Source organism: Schistocerca americana, chromosome 1, assembly GCF_021461395.2.
Source record: "Schistocerca americana isolate TAMUIC-IGC-003095 chromosome 1, iqSchAmer2.1, whole genome shotgun sequence".
NCBI classification, from domain to species: domain Eukaryota; kingdom Metazoa; phylum Arthropoda; class Insecta; order Orthoptera; family Acrididae; genus Schistocerca; species Schistocerca americana.
In genome coordinates this window covers 514,871,435-514,889,356 of record NC_060119.1, presented here as the reverse complement: position 1 = coordinate 514,889,356, position 17,922 = coordinate 514,871,435, and the positions used below count along the sequence as shown (strand labels likewise).

At 37.6% G+C, this 17,922-nt stretch overlaps 1 protein-coding gene across 1 annotated transcript in view; it reads right to left on the bottom strand.

The window, feature by feature from the left end:
- Positions 1-15,856, bottom strand: part of LOC124605129 (neurofibromin) — a 459,490-nt gene extending 443,634 nt beyond the window's left edge. Inside the window, exon 1 of the mRNA XM_047136614.1 lies at positions 15,725-15,856. Coding sequence (XP_046992570.1) covers positions 15,725-15,784 — 60 coding nt within the window. The 5' untranslated portion in view covers positions 15,785-15,856. The remainder of the gene's footprint in view (positions 1-15,724) is intronic.
- Positions 15,857-17,922: the final 2,066 nt, after the last annotated feature.

Sequence of the window (17,922 nt, the reverse complement as noted above, 5' to 3'; positions counted from 1 at the left end):
GAATGGACAGTGTCTTGAAAGGAGGATATAAGATGAACATCAACAAAAGCAAAACAAGGATAATGGAATGTAGTCGAATTAAATTGGGTGATGCTGAGGGAATTAGATTAGGAAATGAGACACTTGAAGTAGTAAATGAGTTTTGGTATTTGGGGAGCAAAATAACTAATCATGGTTGAAGTAGAGAGGACATAAAATGTAGACTGGCAATGCCAAGGAAAGCGTTTCTGAAGAACAGAAATTTGTTAACATCGAGTATAGATTTAAGTGTCAGGAAGTTGTTTCTGGAACTATTTGTATGGAGTGTACCATGTATGGAAGTGATACGTGGACAATAAATAGTATAGACAGGAAGAGAATAGAAGCTTTCGAAATGTAATGCCACAGAAGAATGCTGAAGATTAGATGGGTAGATCACATAACTAATGAGGAGGTATTGAATAGAATTGGGGAGAAGAGAAATTTGTGGCACAACTTGACCAGAAGAAGGGATCGGTTGGTAGGACATATTCTGAGGCATCAAGGGATCACCAATTTAGTATTGGAGGGCACCGTGGAGGGTAAAAATCGTAGAGGGAGACCAAGAGATGAATACACCAAACAGATTCAGAAGGATGTAAATTGCAGTAGGTATTGGGAGATGAAGAAGCTTGCACAGGGTAGAGTAGCATGGAGAGCTGCATCAAACCAGTCTCTGGACTGAAGACCACAACAACAGCATTGATATGGATGCCAGCTTCCTGGAAAGATGTTTATTCTCATCTGATGCAACCTTTTATCTGTCAGGAAGGGTTAATAGGCATAATGTTCGGATTTGGGGTTCGCAAAATATGCATGTTGTCATTTAACATGTCCATATAGCCCTAAACTAAACGTCTGGTGCGGTCTAATGCATGACAGGATTGTTCGACGTTCTTCTTTGCACAACAAACAGTGAATGGGTCAGTGTATCTAGACACGCTGGAGCCGTTTGTGTCCCCTCAGATACAAGACTTGCAACCCAACATTATTTTTCAAAATTTGCTCAGTTATCTCATACCAATTATGGACACAACTCTGTGGGTCATCCATATGCTGTTACACTTGCAGTAACCCTTGTCATCAATTCTCATACAGCAATCAATTCCGCAGCACCATTTTCCCCTAATCATGGCAATCACACAGTGTCATATGGAAAGCAAAGGATCTGCAGGACTTCAGATATGGATTGTTCCATGCATCAAATGCCCATGATTTGGTTGTGACAAAAAGTGCTATTGTTCCAGAGCTCGCCTACCTTTTGCTTTGACTGCCAGCATTGTATCTGAGCACTTTCAATTCACTTGACAGAATTGTTACTTTTGCTGTGGTGCAAGGAGTGCTCTCCATCCAACACCACAATTATCTCTAATTCAGCTGCTAAGCTGCTGTGTTTATGGCAGATCATGAAGCCAAATATGGAAAAAGTACTTCATGGTCCCTACAAATTAAGTTTCATAGACCATCAACCCTATATGGTCTTGACAAGACCCTGATGGGAAGAAAGGCCAAATATAATGGCAAGAGACAGCTGTATGTTACAAAAACTACATAGTGTTTCTGAATTGTGGTTTATTTGTCTCACAACATACATAATCTAAATCATTTTATTCAGGTGCAGGAGGCTTGTCAATTGTGGTAAAATTTCACCATAAACAAAGCTGATGTTAACAGACAGCATCATAATAATGATACAATTTTTTACACATACATACAATAAAATCTAACACTTAATTACCCTTTTCTCAAACGATCACTTAATCCTCTATGAATTCTTCTATTGAATAGTAGCATTTCTCCCACAGAATCTTCTGTAGTCTCATTTTTAAAATTTCTGGCTTCATATTACATTTGTTTTTGCCCATTAACTTGGTATATATTGTCACCCCACATACTGTGGAGTCCATGCATATAATTTCAACTGGTGTGTGGGTAGCATAATATTATTTTTATGTCTTATGTTATATGTATGGTTAAAATGATTCTTCTCAAATAATTTTTGTCTGCTGTGTAGGAAAACTATAATTTCATAAATGTATATGGTGGGAACAGTTCAGATTTGCAGTTTCCGAAATAATGGGTGACAAGACTGTTTGCTACACGTGTATCGGACAATTTTCCTTTGCAGTTTCAGTATTTGACATACACTACTTGAACTTCCCCAGTAAATTATCCCATATCTAATGACAGATCCAAAATAATTATGATAAGCAATTTTTTGTGTACTCAAGTCAGTGTAATTTGCCAATATTTGCACTGCAAATGCAAAACTGCTTACTTTATTTGACAGGAAGTCAATTTCAATAAAATGATAAGGTATGATGCTGTAAACAGCATGAAGGTGTGTATTTTATGCAATTCTTGACATTACAAATACACAATAGCAATATTTAACCACAACAGGTGCAAATACTTAGCAGATACCTGAAAATGAATACTTGGGAGGTAACAAATCATACAATATGGACAAATCTTGAAGTTGTAAAAGTTTATGAAATTCTTTCATCAGGATCAGGGAATACCAGAAAGACACTTGCATACGTACAAGTTTTGACGAGCAGCAAAACAGAAGAGCTGAATTACATGGAAGTAAATGGGAAGAGAATATATGGGAAGCAGGAAAGCAACAGGAAGTGCAAATGCGAAGACCACAAAATAAATTTTTGCAAAAAGATTTGTTGAGCACTAGGTGTTAGGGAAAAGGAACAAGAAGAGGTATAATGATAAACTGCAACAAACAGAAAAAGGGAAAAGAAGAAGTAAGGTATGAAGAGGGGTAAGGAAAATAGAAAAAAAATGAAATAAAATTTAATAATTAGGCAAATTTCCATACAGATGTAGAGGGCAAAGGAAAAGGTGGACAGATGATGCAGAAGGTAAATAAAATAAGACAGGAAAGAAGCGAAGGATGAAGACCCAGTGCAAATCACGACTGTGTGAGGCGACAAACCAGTGGGTGTTGGTGAGTATTGGAAGTATTAGTCTTAGAGGAGTGGATCAATATAACTTACACAGCGGAACAGCTACTATTAATATGTTTCATCCTGTTTGTGAAATAGGACCCTGGTCCTTACTCAAGTGAGCAGCCTAATTATAAATCTTGTTCTACGCACCGTATCTTATTGCATGTTCCCACTCCATCAGTAGAAAAATGTATGGAAACACAAGACGGGCAACCCGTGAGAGCACATGTGTGATCTGTCAACTGATAAGTAAGTTTTGTCCTGTGTTTACACTGGCGTCACCACTATCAAGATATCATTCAGATTGAATTGTAATAAATAAATTACATATGCTGGCAGCACAACATTTTGTTGCTAAGCTATTTGTGAAATTTAGCAGTAGTCACAAGGTATCTATACACCCTTCTCCTTTTTGATTTTTTACCCCCTTTCTTCCTGAATTTTCTGTTTATATTCTTCATCATGTTTTTCTCTTTGCCTTTATACCTTAGTTCAACTCATTCTTAATTATATTTTATTTCATGTTTTCTCTTTTCCTCATTACCCTGCAACCCCTCTTCCTCTCACTCCTCTTTTTTCCCCTTTTAATTCAATCTATTCTTCCCATCCTCTTTCATTCCTTTTCCCATGTTTGCATCACATTCTTTCTTTGTTAACTTTTCCTTTACTTTTCTTTTTAATATTTACATCTTTTATTCACTTTTTATTTATGTCACATTAATTAATTTCCCATCTTTGTTTTGGCTATTTTTTATCATTTTCTTCCTTTGTAGCTCACATCTTCAATTGTATGTCACCTACTTCCAAACATTAGCACTCTACAATTTGAATTTATTCTTTTAGACTTAAAGCTGCTATCTACTGATTGAATGTAATGTCGTGCCTCCTGTCAAAGGTTTGGAGTGACTTTTCCTCCCTTTCAGCAGTTCTGTTCTTAGCTTTCTCATAATTCTTTGATTTGATTTCTTTATTAATCCATGAAACAATTTACATTGTATGGATTTCGTCATTGAATAATAGACAATTTAACAGTTTAAATTTGTTTCTTACACAATAGTTGACAGTGAAATTTTCCTATATCTAATTTACATTTTTCAGTCTTATATAATTATTATTTCTCCATATAGTGTAACACAGAACTTTCAGATTTTAAGTAATCTCTTTTAATTCAAGTACTCCATTACTATATAGTAACTTTTATGTTTTGCGGTAATTTATTATATAATTTGATGGCATTGTACAGTAGACTCTGTTGCGTTTTAACTGTATTTTTTCTATCCAATTGCAAATTATTGCACTTCCTAGTTTCGTAACCATGTACAGAGCCACTGTTAACATAGTGTCCAATTTTTTTTTTAATGTACATAACATTCTGAAAAATATATTCACATGGGACGGTTAAGATTTCCAGCATTTTAAAAAGCTCAAGGCAGTGAGCCATACTGCCACTCTTGATCATTATATGTACTGCTCTTTTCTGCAATTTGAATATAGCTTCGATATTTCTCCTGTTCACTCCCCAGAATATTATCCCATAACTAATAACAGAATGGATATATGCAAAGTATACTGATCTAATACATGAAATTCCAAAAACCAAAGACCCAGTTGTATTTTAATTTGTGTGACTGTCAATGCTATTCCACTTGATACAATTTGAAACTGTTGGTAAGTTGTTGTTGTTGTGGTCTTCAGTCCTGAGACTGGTTTGATGCAGCTCTCCATGCTACTCTATCCTGTGCAAGCCTCTTCATCTCCCAGTACCTACTGCAGCCTACATCATTCTGAATCTGCTTAGTGTATTCATCTCTTGGTCTCCCTCTACGATTTTTACCCTCCACGCTGCCCTCCAGCACTAAATTGGTGATCCCTTGATGCCTCAGAACATGTCCTACCAACCGATCCCTTTTTCTAGTCAAGTTGTGCCACAAACTCCTCTTCTCCCCAATTCTATTCAATACCAATAAGCATTCCTACTCTTTCTAAATATTGTTCATTCTAAATATTGTTAGGGATCACTTTTCTACTTTCAATTTGAATGTATTTCCACGTACACACAGAAGAGCTCAGATGTGAGGGAAATAGTATTCTATTAATTTTCTTGCAATGTGAAAGAATATGATGAAGTAAATTATAATGAAACTTGATTCTACATATGACAAATAGCAAAGTACAATACACAAAACGAAGCATGGAGAAGCAGCCTGTTAGGGTAAATGGCTGAAAATTTTCAGAGCCATAATCTCATTACAACATGCTGTCAGAACGTAGTAGATTATACATAATTAGTTTTGATTCAGTTGTGGGGATGTACCCATTAAATGTCCAATAATTTCTTGGCTATGGTTTACATTGTGGTGTAACATGTTAATTTGCTGTTTTTAATACAAAATATACTACTGCATTCAAATTACCACCCACACACATATGTCAAACTGTGTGACCAGTCACAGAATACTGAATCAAAAAACCACAAAGTACTTTCGGAAATGCAGTAGCTGTTTGTTGTTGTTGTCGCTGTGGCCTTCAAGAGTCCAATTGCTGATTTGATGCAGCTCTCCATGCTACTCTTTCCTGTACAAGCCTCTTCATTTCTGAATAACTGCTGCAACCTATATACTTCTGAATCTGCATTCATTTCTTGGACTCCCTCTACAATTTTTACCCCCCATACTTTCCTCCAATACTAAACTGCTGATCCCTTGACATCTAGTCAGGCTGTGCTACAAATTTGTTTTCTCCCCAATACTTACTTACTTAAGTACCTCCTGAACAGTTAAGTGATCTACCCACCCAATCTTCAGCATTCTTCTGTAGAAACACATTTCAAAATCTTTTATTCTCTTCTTGTTGAAACTGTTTATCATCCATGTTTCACTTCTATACATGGCTATACTCTGTACAAACAGTTTCAGAAAAGACTTCCTGACACTTAAATCTATATTCAATGTTAACAAATTTCTCTTCTTCAGAAAGGCCCTTCTTGCCAGTGCCAGTCTATATTTTATAATCTCTCTGTCATGACCACCATCTGTTATTTTACTACCCAAATAACAAAACTATTCTAATATTTTGAGTGTCTCATTTCGTAATCCAATTCCCTCAGCATCACATGATTTAATTCAACTACATTCCATTATACTTGTTTTGCTTTTCCTGACAGTCATCTTATATCCTCCTTCCATGACACTATCAATTCTGTTCAACTGTTCTTCCAAGTCCTTTAGTGATGCTGACAGAATTGCAATATCATCGGCAAACCTTAAAGTCTTTGTTATTCTCACTGAACTTTAATTTCTACTCCAAAAAAAATTTTTTTGTTTCCTTTACTGCTTGCTCAGTGTACAGATTGAATAATATCACCGATAGGCTACCATTGTCTCACTCCCTTCTCTGTCACTGCTTTCCTTTCATACCCCTAAGCTCTTATAACTGCTCACTTGTTTCTGTACAAGTTGTATTTAGTCCTTTGCTGTCTGTATTTTACTCCTGCTGCTTTCAGAATTTCAAAGAGAGTACTCCAGTCAACACTGTCAAGAGCTTTCACTAATTTTTCAAATGCTGTAGACGTAATATATATTCTAAGATAGATCATAGCATCAATATTGTCCTGCGTGCTCCTACATTTCTCCGGAATCCAAACTGATCTTCCCCATCTTCTACTAATTTTTCCATTCTTCTGTAAAGAATTTGAGTCAGTATTTTGCGACCATGACACATTAAACTGATAGTTTAGTAATGTTCACACCTTTCAGCAGCTGCCTTCTTTGGAACTGGAATTATTACATTCTTCTTGAAGTTTGAAGGTATTTTGCTGTCTCATACATATTGCACACCATATGGAAGAGTTTTATCATGACTGGCTTCTCCCAAGGCTATCAGTAGTTCTGACACAATGTCATATATTCCCAGGCCTTTGTTTTGGCTTAGGTCTTCCACTGCTCTATTAAATTCTTCTTGCAGTATCATATCTCCCATCTCATCTCCATCTACGCCTTCTTCCAGTTCTACAACACTGCCTTCGAATTCATCTTACAGACCTTCTATACACTCCTTCCATCTTCAGCTTTCCCTTCTTTGCTTAGGACTGGTTTTCCATCTGAGCTCTTGATATTCATACAGCTACTTCTCTTTTCTTCAAAGGCCTCTTTAATTTTTCTGTGGGTAGTACCTATCTTTTCCGTAGTGATATATGCTTTTAAATCCTTACATTTGCCCTCTATCCATTCCTGCTTAGCCATTTTGCACTTCTTACCAATCTCTCGTATCCAGTCTCCTTTCCCCTTTCGCCCGATTCATTTGCTTCATTTTCATATTTTCGCCTTTCATCAATCAAATTCAATATCTCTTTTGTCATCCAAGGATTTCTTGTAGGTCTTGTCTTTTAACCTACTTGATCATCTGCTGCCTTCACTATTTCATGTCTCCCAGTTATCCATTCATCTTGCACTGTACTCCTTTCCCCGTTCTAGTCAGTCATTTCCTAATGCTCCCTCTGAAACTCTCGACAATTCTGGTTCTTTCAATGTATCTATGTCCCATCTCTTTAATTTCCTAATTTTTTGCAATTTCTTCAGTTTTAGTCTACAGTTCATAAATTGTGGTCAGAGTCCACATCTGCCCCTGGAAATGTCTTGTAATGTAAAATCTGGTTCCAAAATCTCTGTCTTACTATTATATAAGCAATCTGAAACCTTCTGGTGTCTCCAGTCTCTTTCACATACACAACTTCTTTCATAATAACAAGTTCGTTTGTGTGGCCATTCTTTCATAATTCTTAATCCAAGTGTTAGCTGTGATTAAATACTAACCCGTGAAGAAATTTTAGCATGTGGCTTCCCCTTTCATTCCTTTCCCCCAGACTGCATTCACCTACTATTTCTTCCTTCTCTTCATTTTCCTACTATTGAATTCCAGTCCCCCATCACAATTAAATTTTTGTCCCTTAACTACCTGAATAATTTCTTTCTCATCATACATTTCTTCAATCTCTTCATCATCTGCAGGGCTAGTTGGCTTATAAACTTTTACTACTGTGGCTGGTGTGGGCTTCATGTCTATCTTGGCTACAATAATGTGTTCACTTACCTGCATTCCTGTTTTCTTATCCACTTTAAAAACCACTCCTGCTTTACCCCTATTTGATTTTGTATTTATAACCCTGCATTCACCTGACCACAGCTCCTGTCCCTCCTGCCACGGAACTTCACTATATCACTATATCTAACTTTCTACCTGTCCATTCCCCTTTTTAAATCTTTTAACCTACCTACCTGATTAAGGAATCTAACATTTCACACTCTGATGTGTAGAACACTAGCTTTGTTTCTCCTGATGATGACATCATCTGAGTATTCCCTGCCCCGAAATCTGGATGGGGGACTATTTTGCATATGGAATATTTTATCCAAGAGGATGCCATCATCAACATACAGTAGAGCTACATTCCCTCGCAAAAAAATTCCGGCTGTAGTTTCCCCTTACTTTCAGCCATTCATAGTACCACCACAGCACAGCTGGTTTGGTTAATGCTACAAGGCCAGATCAGTCAATCATACAAACTGTTGCCTGTGCAATGACTGAAAAGGCTGTTGGCCCTCTTCAGGAACCACACGTTTGTCTGGCTTCTCAAATGATACCCCTCCTTTGTGGTTGCATCTACAGTACGCCTATCTGTATTGCTGAGGCATGCAAACCACCCTCGCCAAAGGCCAGGTCCATAGTTCATGTAGGGGTGGGAGAATATTTGCTTGCAAAGAGTTAAAAAGCTGGAAGTGCTAAGTAAAAATCTGGACTGTGACATTTTAGTAACATGAATGGATTCGTAATTAGACCTGTCTTTGCCTCTTTGTCCATTGCAGACCTTCAACTTTGGTGCATACTTCTGCAACATCCATGATGTGTGTTATGGATCAGACCAAAGAACATGCGTCCAGAAGAGTTAAAAAATATTGGTCACTGTCTGTATTGTTAGGTAGTTACATGTTCCATTTACAGGTTAGGAATACAGTGTTCACATTAAAGAACACATTATTTTTTTGTTTTGCTACCTGTCAGATTTTTATGTTATTGGGAAAATGATCAAAAAATTTTATTGCTGCATATGAGATCCTTTCTGAGCCATCGACAGCTTTAATAATGAGTAATAGATGTCATGTTTTCCTCTAGTGTTGTAGGTGAGAACGTCACTATTCTTCCCAAATTGTGGTGGATGATTTATGACAAATTTCATTATTGGATGTAAGTATTGTGATGATGCAGTTAGAATGCCTAACTTCTTGAAGGGATACCTACTTGATGACCTTGGGTGAACACCACTTATTATTCTCACTGCTTACTTCTGTGCAATCAATACTTTTTTGTAAGTGGTTAGTTAAGCCAGATTACTCCGTACGACGATATCGAGTGGAAAAATGAGAAATATGTCGTGAGACTCATTCATTTATTTCCAAGACTAACAATTATATGAAGAGTAAGTAACTGTATTTCACTGTCCGAGAAGCTCAGTAATATATTCTTCCAGTTCAAGGTTTTATCAGAAAGTACACACAAAAATTTCAAATGTTGCTTATCTTTGTCAGATATTTGCAATTTTGATCTTTGATTGTGCAGCTCAAGTAAGCCCAAACAAACAACGTTCATCAAATCTTTCATGTTCTGCCCAGTGTTGCTGGAAACCGTCGATTTCTTTCCCCTTACAAACAAAGTGATTTTTAAACCGGAATTTTTAAATGCCTCTTCAATACGGTGATCTCCAGTTAGTCTGGTGCAATATTAGCTTGATAAGTGCATACTGAATAGGACAGTAAAATGCACAGAATAACAGTACCCAAGCAGCAACAGCGCCTGTGACTGCTGGAGTCATGTTTATTCTTTTTGTTTTATTAACCTTGTTACTAAGTATTGATAAAACTAATATTGCACTAGACTAATTTGAGGCAGGTCTATCTACAGGCACATAAATTTCAGCTTTAAAAATCATCTTGCTTGTAACAGGATACAAACCCACACTTTCTGTCAATGTTGGGCGTCACATGAAAAACGTGATGAGAAGTATTTGCTTGGGCTTACTCCAGCTAGGCAGTCCAAAAAACAGAATAGCAAACATGTGTCGAAACATCAGACGAAATGCACTTGACGACTCTTATGAGGAACATCTGGTTTAAATATGATAGATGTTACTCACCACAGAGGAAAAGTGTTGAATGGCAGACAGGCACAAAGAAAAAGATCGTTAGATATTATTCAGTTATCAGCATAAGTCCTTCATAAGATGACAACAAAATTCATACATGAACAGCCACTGTCATCTCCTGGCACTAAAACCTGATTACGATTGTGTTTTTGCTAGAGTGGGTAGTTGGGGTACAGAAGAGGAATATTAGTAGTAGTAGTAATAGTAGTTTTATTCATCCATAGATCCCTTTTAGAAGAATACTGGACATATATTGGTATCGCAATTTAAGGATAACAAAAATACAGTAATTTACACACACAGGCATTTAGATACTTACAGGTCTAGTACAACAAGGCTGAGGCACATATTTAGCCATGATTTCATAGTAGCAACCATCCCAGCATGTGCCTAAAGTAATTTATGTAAAATGAAAATGACTGGATGAAGATTGGAGCTTCCACACTCCCATATACACAGTAGCCCTGTTTTAAAGTGTTACCTCATTCAGTTTATTCATATTGGATGGAGATGTGGGACGGGGAGGGATGCTCCCACAGGTAGCACTGGCATCTTCCTCCATGCCTACATTGCATCCCTCCTCACAACACACCTCTCCTAAACCCACACTATCCACCCGATCACAGCTGCTCATCTCAGACCCACTCGCAGTCGGGCTTCTGTGTCCGGAGATGACACTGGTCATGTCTTTTTCATTGTGACTGTTGCCACTCTGCCTAGTCTACGTGCTGAATAGCATCTATATTTGTCGTTTTATTGGCATTCCATCCAAGATCAATGACACCCACACACTCAGTGTAATCTGAAATGTTTGAACTTATTGGACAATGGAAACTACCACTATGGCATGCCTTCCATCAGTGCAGCCCCAGCATACGATTCTGAACTATTGAACATACAGGTCCACACCCTTGAACATCAGTGCACCACCGCCAAGAAACACTGAGGAAGAACATATGCGTTTGTTACAGCCAATGAGACAAGGTAGCTGTCATCCCATGCAGTAGTCACACTGCATCATCTCCATCTTACAAATTACCTTGTTCTATCCATTGGTTCCACATACACTTCACTATATTCTACAGCATGTCTTGGAAGAGACAAAATGTCACAATATGATCAGCCCAGTTTGTGGGGCTCAGTAATTCTGCACCTTTCTAACTCAGTCACCTTCTGGTGGCAACGAGGCCTACTAGTACATGCTTTTATGATCCTAATTCATCTGACAGCTATTCCCTGTCTGGTCTTGGCATAACAACCTTGCCAGTCACAAGAGAGAAGTTGCTGCTGGGCCTGCATGCAAGCCATCTCTCTGTAAATCTTAATCTCTTATTGTCGATCTATTTCACTCCACGTAAACCGGGAAACAGACACTTGGATGCAGATCCAGGGAAGTTCATTTTAAGTTGTCAATTTGCTTCATTGTTTTAAAAAAATTACATATCAAAAGCAGTATGGAGGGCAGACTCTAAAACAACAACAATAGTAATCACTTATTCTGTAATGATATGAGAGAAAATGAAATCTGAAATTAAGATCACAGCAGCCTTTTGGCTACCAGGTCTTCAGAGGATGGGTGGGTTTATTTGTCATCAAATACAGACAGTAAAGAAAAGAGTAGAAATAGTGAAATTGTCCATTTGCAAGTTGGAAATACAGTAATAATGTTGCAGGTAACCTCAAATTTTCAGGAAGTTCTGTTTCTCCTAAAAACACCAACAAATCAGAAAAACATCAACTAGCCTATATATAAGTAGCTTCCAAATCCAACAACCAAGCTCCTACTCTGTTTCTGAGAATCAGTGGTACCAAACCTTTCCATCATTTCAAAATGGTAGATTTGCTATGAGAAATTAAAGATACAGTAACTAATGATGTCAGCAAATGTTAATGAAGTCAGGTATGTTACTTTTCCATTTTCTCTTTTATCATCTACCTCCTCTTCTTCCTATTCATGATGAATGAACACAGTCTGTGGGAATAAGACTTACTCTCAGCAATTTGTTTTGACTGCATCACAATTAACCTATGATTTTCCATAGCATAACAGATCTAAATACAGCACCATTTATGTCCTTTCTTAATTCACAAATTACAAGTTTGGGTTAACAACATCTTCATGTGCTTGTGAACTTCTCAAAGTTACCTAATATTTCTGCTATCTAACTACATTGTGGATCAAGCACCTTAAAAAAAAAGACTCATGATATACTATCCATAAAAGAATTTCTGAATGTGCATTAAAATTGTGTCTTCATGTTTTGCATTTGATAACGAGACCGAACATAGTTAAATACAAATCACTACATGTAAAAAAATAATTAAATAGGGTGGAGGGGTTGGTTGGTTGATTTAGGGAAGGGGACCAAACAGCAAGGTCATCAGTCCCATTGCATTAGGGAAGAATGGGGAAGAAGTTCGGCCATGCCCTTTCAAGGAAACCATTTGCCTGAAACAATCTGAGGAAATCACGGAAAGCCTAAATCAGGATGACCAGATGCAGGTTTGAACCATCGCCCTCCCGAATGGAAGTCCAGTGTGCTAGCCGCTGCGCCACCTTCCTCAGTGAGCTGAAGTGGAATGGGGGGGGGGGGGGGGGAGATGTAGCTAAGCACAATTATGTAAATGGCCAATATGTTGCTATATTTTTCATTGAGAAACTGTACTATGATTGTATAATTATAAAACTGACTCATCCCACATCACAGCAAGAGATTGCAATTATGGAACATACAACTAAGTAACTAAACTATATACCATAGAAGTAGAGGTCCAAATGACTATGGGGAGTTGACTGAAAGGTACAGCAACCATGCAGAGGCCATCAGGTTCCAAGCATTTACATCTGATGAACTCAGACATGAACCTGCTTGCGTTCTTAAACTAGAAAACGCAAATATCTGCTACCTAGAATAGACCCTGTTATTCTGCAATAATTTTCATATTTTCTTGAAGAGTTTCTGTTCAGTACTCTTATTATGAATACTTTTTTAGGGCTGTATACCAACACATAGTCATCGCTTTGCTATGTAGGTAGTTAAAGATAAGTAGTTCTTTCAGTAGAGCAAGTATAGACACTGTAATCTTAGAATACCTACTATTAGACAATATTTGGTTTAAAATTTGTTGAAATATATGCATAATCTTCAATGTGAAAAAACACGTGGAGTTACAAAATGTTTCTTCTATTTAAAAGGTTATTGGTATACCTACATTGAGATTCTGGAATACTGATTTCCATATCATGACTTTAAAACACGGAAATTTCAACAATAAAATACTGAATGCACATGGTTACATTTCAGACCAGAATATTTTGTTTATCCATTCATGAATCTTAAACAACAGCCCATCAACACAAAAGGTAAGCCTGGCTCTGAAACAATGTAGGCCTAAGACATAGAGTACTGTTACATCACATCTGGCTTTATGCCCAACTGCAAGGTATAATGAACTACATGTTGAAGACTGTAGGGCCTACTTCAGCACACATGACATGTGTCAGTGCATCAATAAATTATGTTGCATATGTGCAGTGGATGGATGCCTCACACCTCCATGGACAATAAATTTAGCCACATTATACAAGAGGCAGCAGCAGACAAGAAGAAGAGCTAACAAGAAAGGGATCCCCACTATATTCTTAAAGGACACGCAAGACCTGAGGTCTTCAGTACTTAGATCTTCAGCTACTGAAGTATCTGCCACAGTCTGCAGGTCAGTATGAGTGAGAACGCAATCCATACACTTCTTAAGAGTTGTATGTTATGAATAAAAGTCTGTTGAGTATGTCTATTTTGGTTCTTCAGGTTTATATATCCAATACACACTCCAGAAGGAAATCTACAAGTTTTATTCAAGGTTTTTCATCATTTCATCATGACCTGGCAAAGTGTGGACAAACAGTGAAGCAGGTTCTCACCATGTACAAGTGTCTACTTTGTCAGGTCTTGACAGAAAGTCTCATGTTAAACTTGGGAACTCTGGCAATGGAGCTTTTGCTCTGAAAAATGCAATGGAAATAAAAACCTGAAAAATCAAGACACAGGCTGTCAATGGAATTTTATTCATAAAATATATATCTTTCACTTCGATATGTGCCACATGACACAGTTATGGATTCATTAAAAATTCATATTTCTGGATTATTTAATGCAACAAGAATGTTATGGTGGTGAGAGATGGGGGGGGGGGGGGGGGGGGAGGGAGAGAATATATGTTTTGCAGTCTGTATGTATGTATTGTAAACATCTGTGTGAAAGAATACCTAGAAACAAAATTAAAACTTGAATATAAAACTATGTATAAACGTAAAATGATATATTGTATGCATGTGCTGTAGTGATCTGTGAGAAAGAGTGTCAAAATAACTTTTAGATCTGAACATGAAACCACAGTAAAATATATGTAACCTTGTGAATTGTCATATTTGTGAATCATTTGTATTTAAATTGTAGTATGTTGGCTAAATATTAATATATTTGCCCCATATCACAGTTACACACACTGTACACAGTGTTGACAAATGGGCCAAAATAAAAATCTATCATTCAATCAAAGCACTTCCTACGGATGTGAAGAGATCATAGAAGTTTTCCATCAATGAACCATGTTTTGTAAGACATCAGACTCATGTATTAATAGCTGGTACAGAAATTAATTGTTACACGCCATCTCAAAGAAGGCGCATCTCATCATTCATATGCCTTATGGATGGATGAATTATGAGGTTTAATGCCCTGTAAGAAATTTTAAAATGGGACACATTCCTGTGGTGCTCCTATTAACTAACAAGCAGTTAACAATGACTGCTTTTGTTCAGGAAGACAAGATAGCTAAATCTTCAAACCATTTTCTCCCTGGAAACGCATTAATCAAAATTTGCTAAATTGCGATAATTATATTCTGGAAATAATCGTATGTCGCTATTGAATTTCAGCTACTACAATAGAAAATGCGTCAGTTACAGGTAACAAATGGTTCTATGTCTCCATCGCATTATTCTGCTGATACGAATGTACTATAATTTCAAACCTATATAGAAAAAAACATTGATGTCAAAAATATTTATCTTGGCGGTCGAGGTGCGGGACGCGTATGCGTACACTTCTCAAGATTTCACTCGATGTTTGATACTCGCTGCTTGCTAATATAACAGGACACGACGAGTCTTGCTTCGATTCGGTCATTCAATCATTTGCCTACCGTAACATTTGGATTATTTATCATTCTGGTTTCTCCCAGTTCACACATGCGTCAGATATTGATTTCATCGTGCGCCACGATTTTCATTGATGGGCGTGTCAGTACCGACATTTATGAAACATTTGAATGACAGATAATTCTTCTTTCCCAATATGACAACAAACCGCTAAACATCAATGCAACCGTCAGTTATATTTCATTCATCCCTTCATATCCCCACCACAACATCCGGTCTGGCTAGCCCATTCACAAAAGCTGTCTGCAAGATATTGATTTTCAGATTCGTTAATATCAACTAAATCTGCTAAAAGAACTAAGTTAGAAGGCATTTGATTTACTATACCTGTTCCTCGAATCTTGTTATTAATGCTGATACCCACTCTACCGGTTTCTGAGTTGCCATGTTACCAAAATACTGTCACAAAATACAACCTTACATTTCGGCAGCTCTTTTTAGCGCCATTTTGTGGTACGCCTTCCATTGCGGACAGGCCACTGGTTCCGAGAGAAGCAATACAGAGTAATGTGGTTTAAAAAGAAGCATAAGGAGCGAACGCAGACTTGTTAATTATTGACAACAGACAAACAACTCTTATTGTTTTGAAATTAGGTGTGATCGTAAGTTAATTATCCGTATATTGTATATCTTTTACTGTAAGCAGTAGCCGCTTGTTGAACGCACCAAGTGGCGCTAAGATATGAAACAACTTTTTCCATAATTCTTGCGGCGGAGATCCATCCACCAAAGCAACTGTCAGCCTTTATATGACAGAAATAATATAGAATTTAAATGGAACAACAGTTAGAGGTTTTCCAGCGTCATGACGTACTAATCTCTCAAAGCTCGGTCTTCTACAGTGTGTCAGTGGTGCAGTGTATTTTGTCTACAAGAACGCAGAATATCGAAACACAAACAATAATTATTTCGTCTTCTCAGCAAGACGAGTTTTTAGAGCCGATTACGTATACACTATAAGCTGACCATGCACAGTACAGCGTGCCAAAGCTACACCATAGAGCAGAAATATTTCTTCTCTATGAGCTACACCCTAAGGCCCTATAGAGAACGGTCTAAGTTTATGGGACTAGTCATGACGGTACACTGTAGTAAAAATAATAATAATCTGTCGATTCTTCCAACATAATAATGCTAAATGCAATTCAGAACAAAACGGATCGGGTCTTTTTTAGTCGACTCCTGTTTAGTTCATTGGTAGCAAAAGTATTTTCTTTGTAACATCCAAGTAGTTGTGTCGGGAGGGAGTGGGGATGGGAGAGTATGTCAATCTTAATTGGGTCAAATTATCTAAATGAAGAAGTGAACGAGCCAAATCACAGTGTCCAAATTATATATACTGGTAGTATGAACTCTGCTGGTTTGGGAGTTGGTGTTTTGGTTCTCTGAATACACTGGTCTTTTGTGCTTTCTCAATCAATAATTCACTTGCCTTCTTACTAAAATTACCTTTGTAACTATATTACAGCAAGAATATTAGCACACTTGTGTAAATGTGGGTAACACGAATGAATTAGTAAACTTCTTGTCCACTCATAGTGTCATAATGCCACAGCCGACTTTAAATTGGCCGTGAGTGTACTGGTTATTGACAGTGAAGCCACTCTGACCTTAGTCTTCAACTCTAATAATGGTAGGACACTATTATATTTATCAGGCACTGAGGTCGTTGATCATTGGGTCACCAAACTCAGACTTCATCTGCCGCAGGTGATTCTTTTGAATTAATGATATAGCTATGAGCTAAGCTCTTATGAGTTTCAAATACATATGTGGCGTTGTACACTATCGACACCACGCCAGGCTATCAGTGTGAAGAAGTTGGCAGTAACTCTCGTGACTGCCCGCCAGTCCAAGGCCAGTTCGAAAACACATCCTCTGCAGCATTCTAGGCCAGCACCACCACAGAGCTGGCTTAAGAAGACGCCATACCAATCCCAGCCCTGTCGAATAGCAGAATACCCTTGGCGCATTCAAAGCCTGCTACTTAGCCTCACCTCTGTCTGTGACTACCTACGACAAACATGCTTGTGTCAAGGAACTATAGGAAAACAAATGGACTAGCTGAATTGAAGTTAAGTAAACCATAATTAAGAACATATTACATGTGTTTCTCATTAATTGCCATCTGTCTCTGCACCCCTCTATTCCTTGACATCCACCCCTGGACATACCCAATAACTGGCGATGAGACTGTGCCCACGAGTGTTCCAGTTTGCTTCTAATTCTCGCCATATAACCACCTGGTACCACTAATAGTTTCTCTTCAGAACTGTGATTTTTCACAGTGCTTTCGTTCCTGTGCTTTTCTGTTTCAGAAGGTGGCCTTCAAATGACTGTTTTGCTTGTGCATATTGAGGCTAACATTCATGGTTTTTGGTTGTGCATACCATTTCTTTTTTGTAATTTTTGGTGCATATATTGACCATCTCTAGTCCTCCACAAGAACTGTCAGTAACATAGATTGCTCAGTTTCGGGAGCAGCATATGCAGAATTTGATGGAAATGATGACAAGACTGCTCAC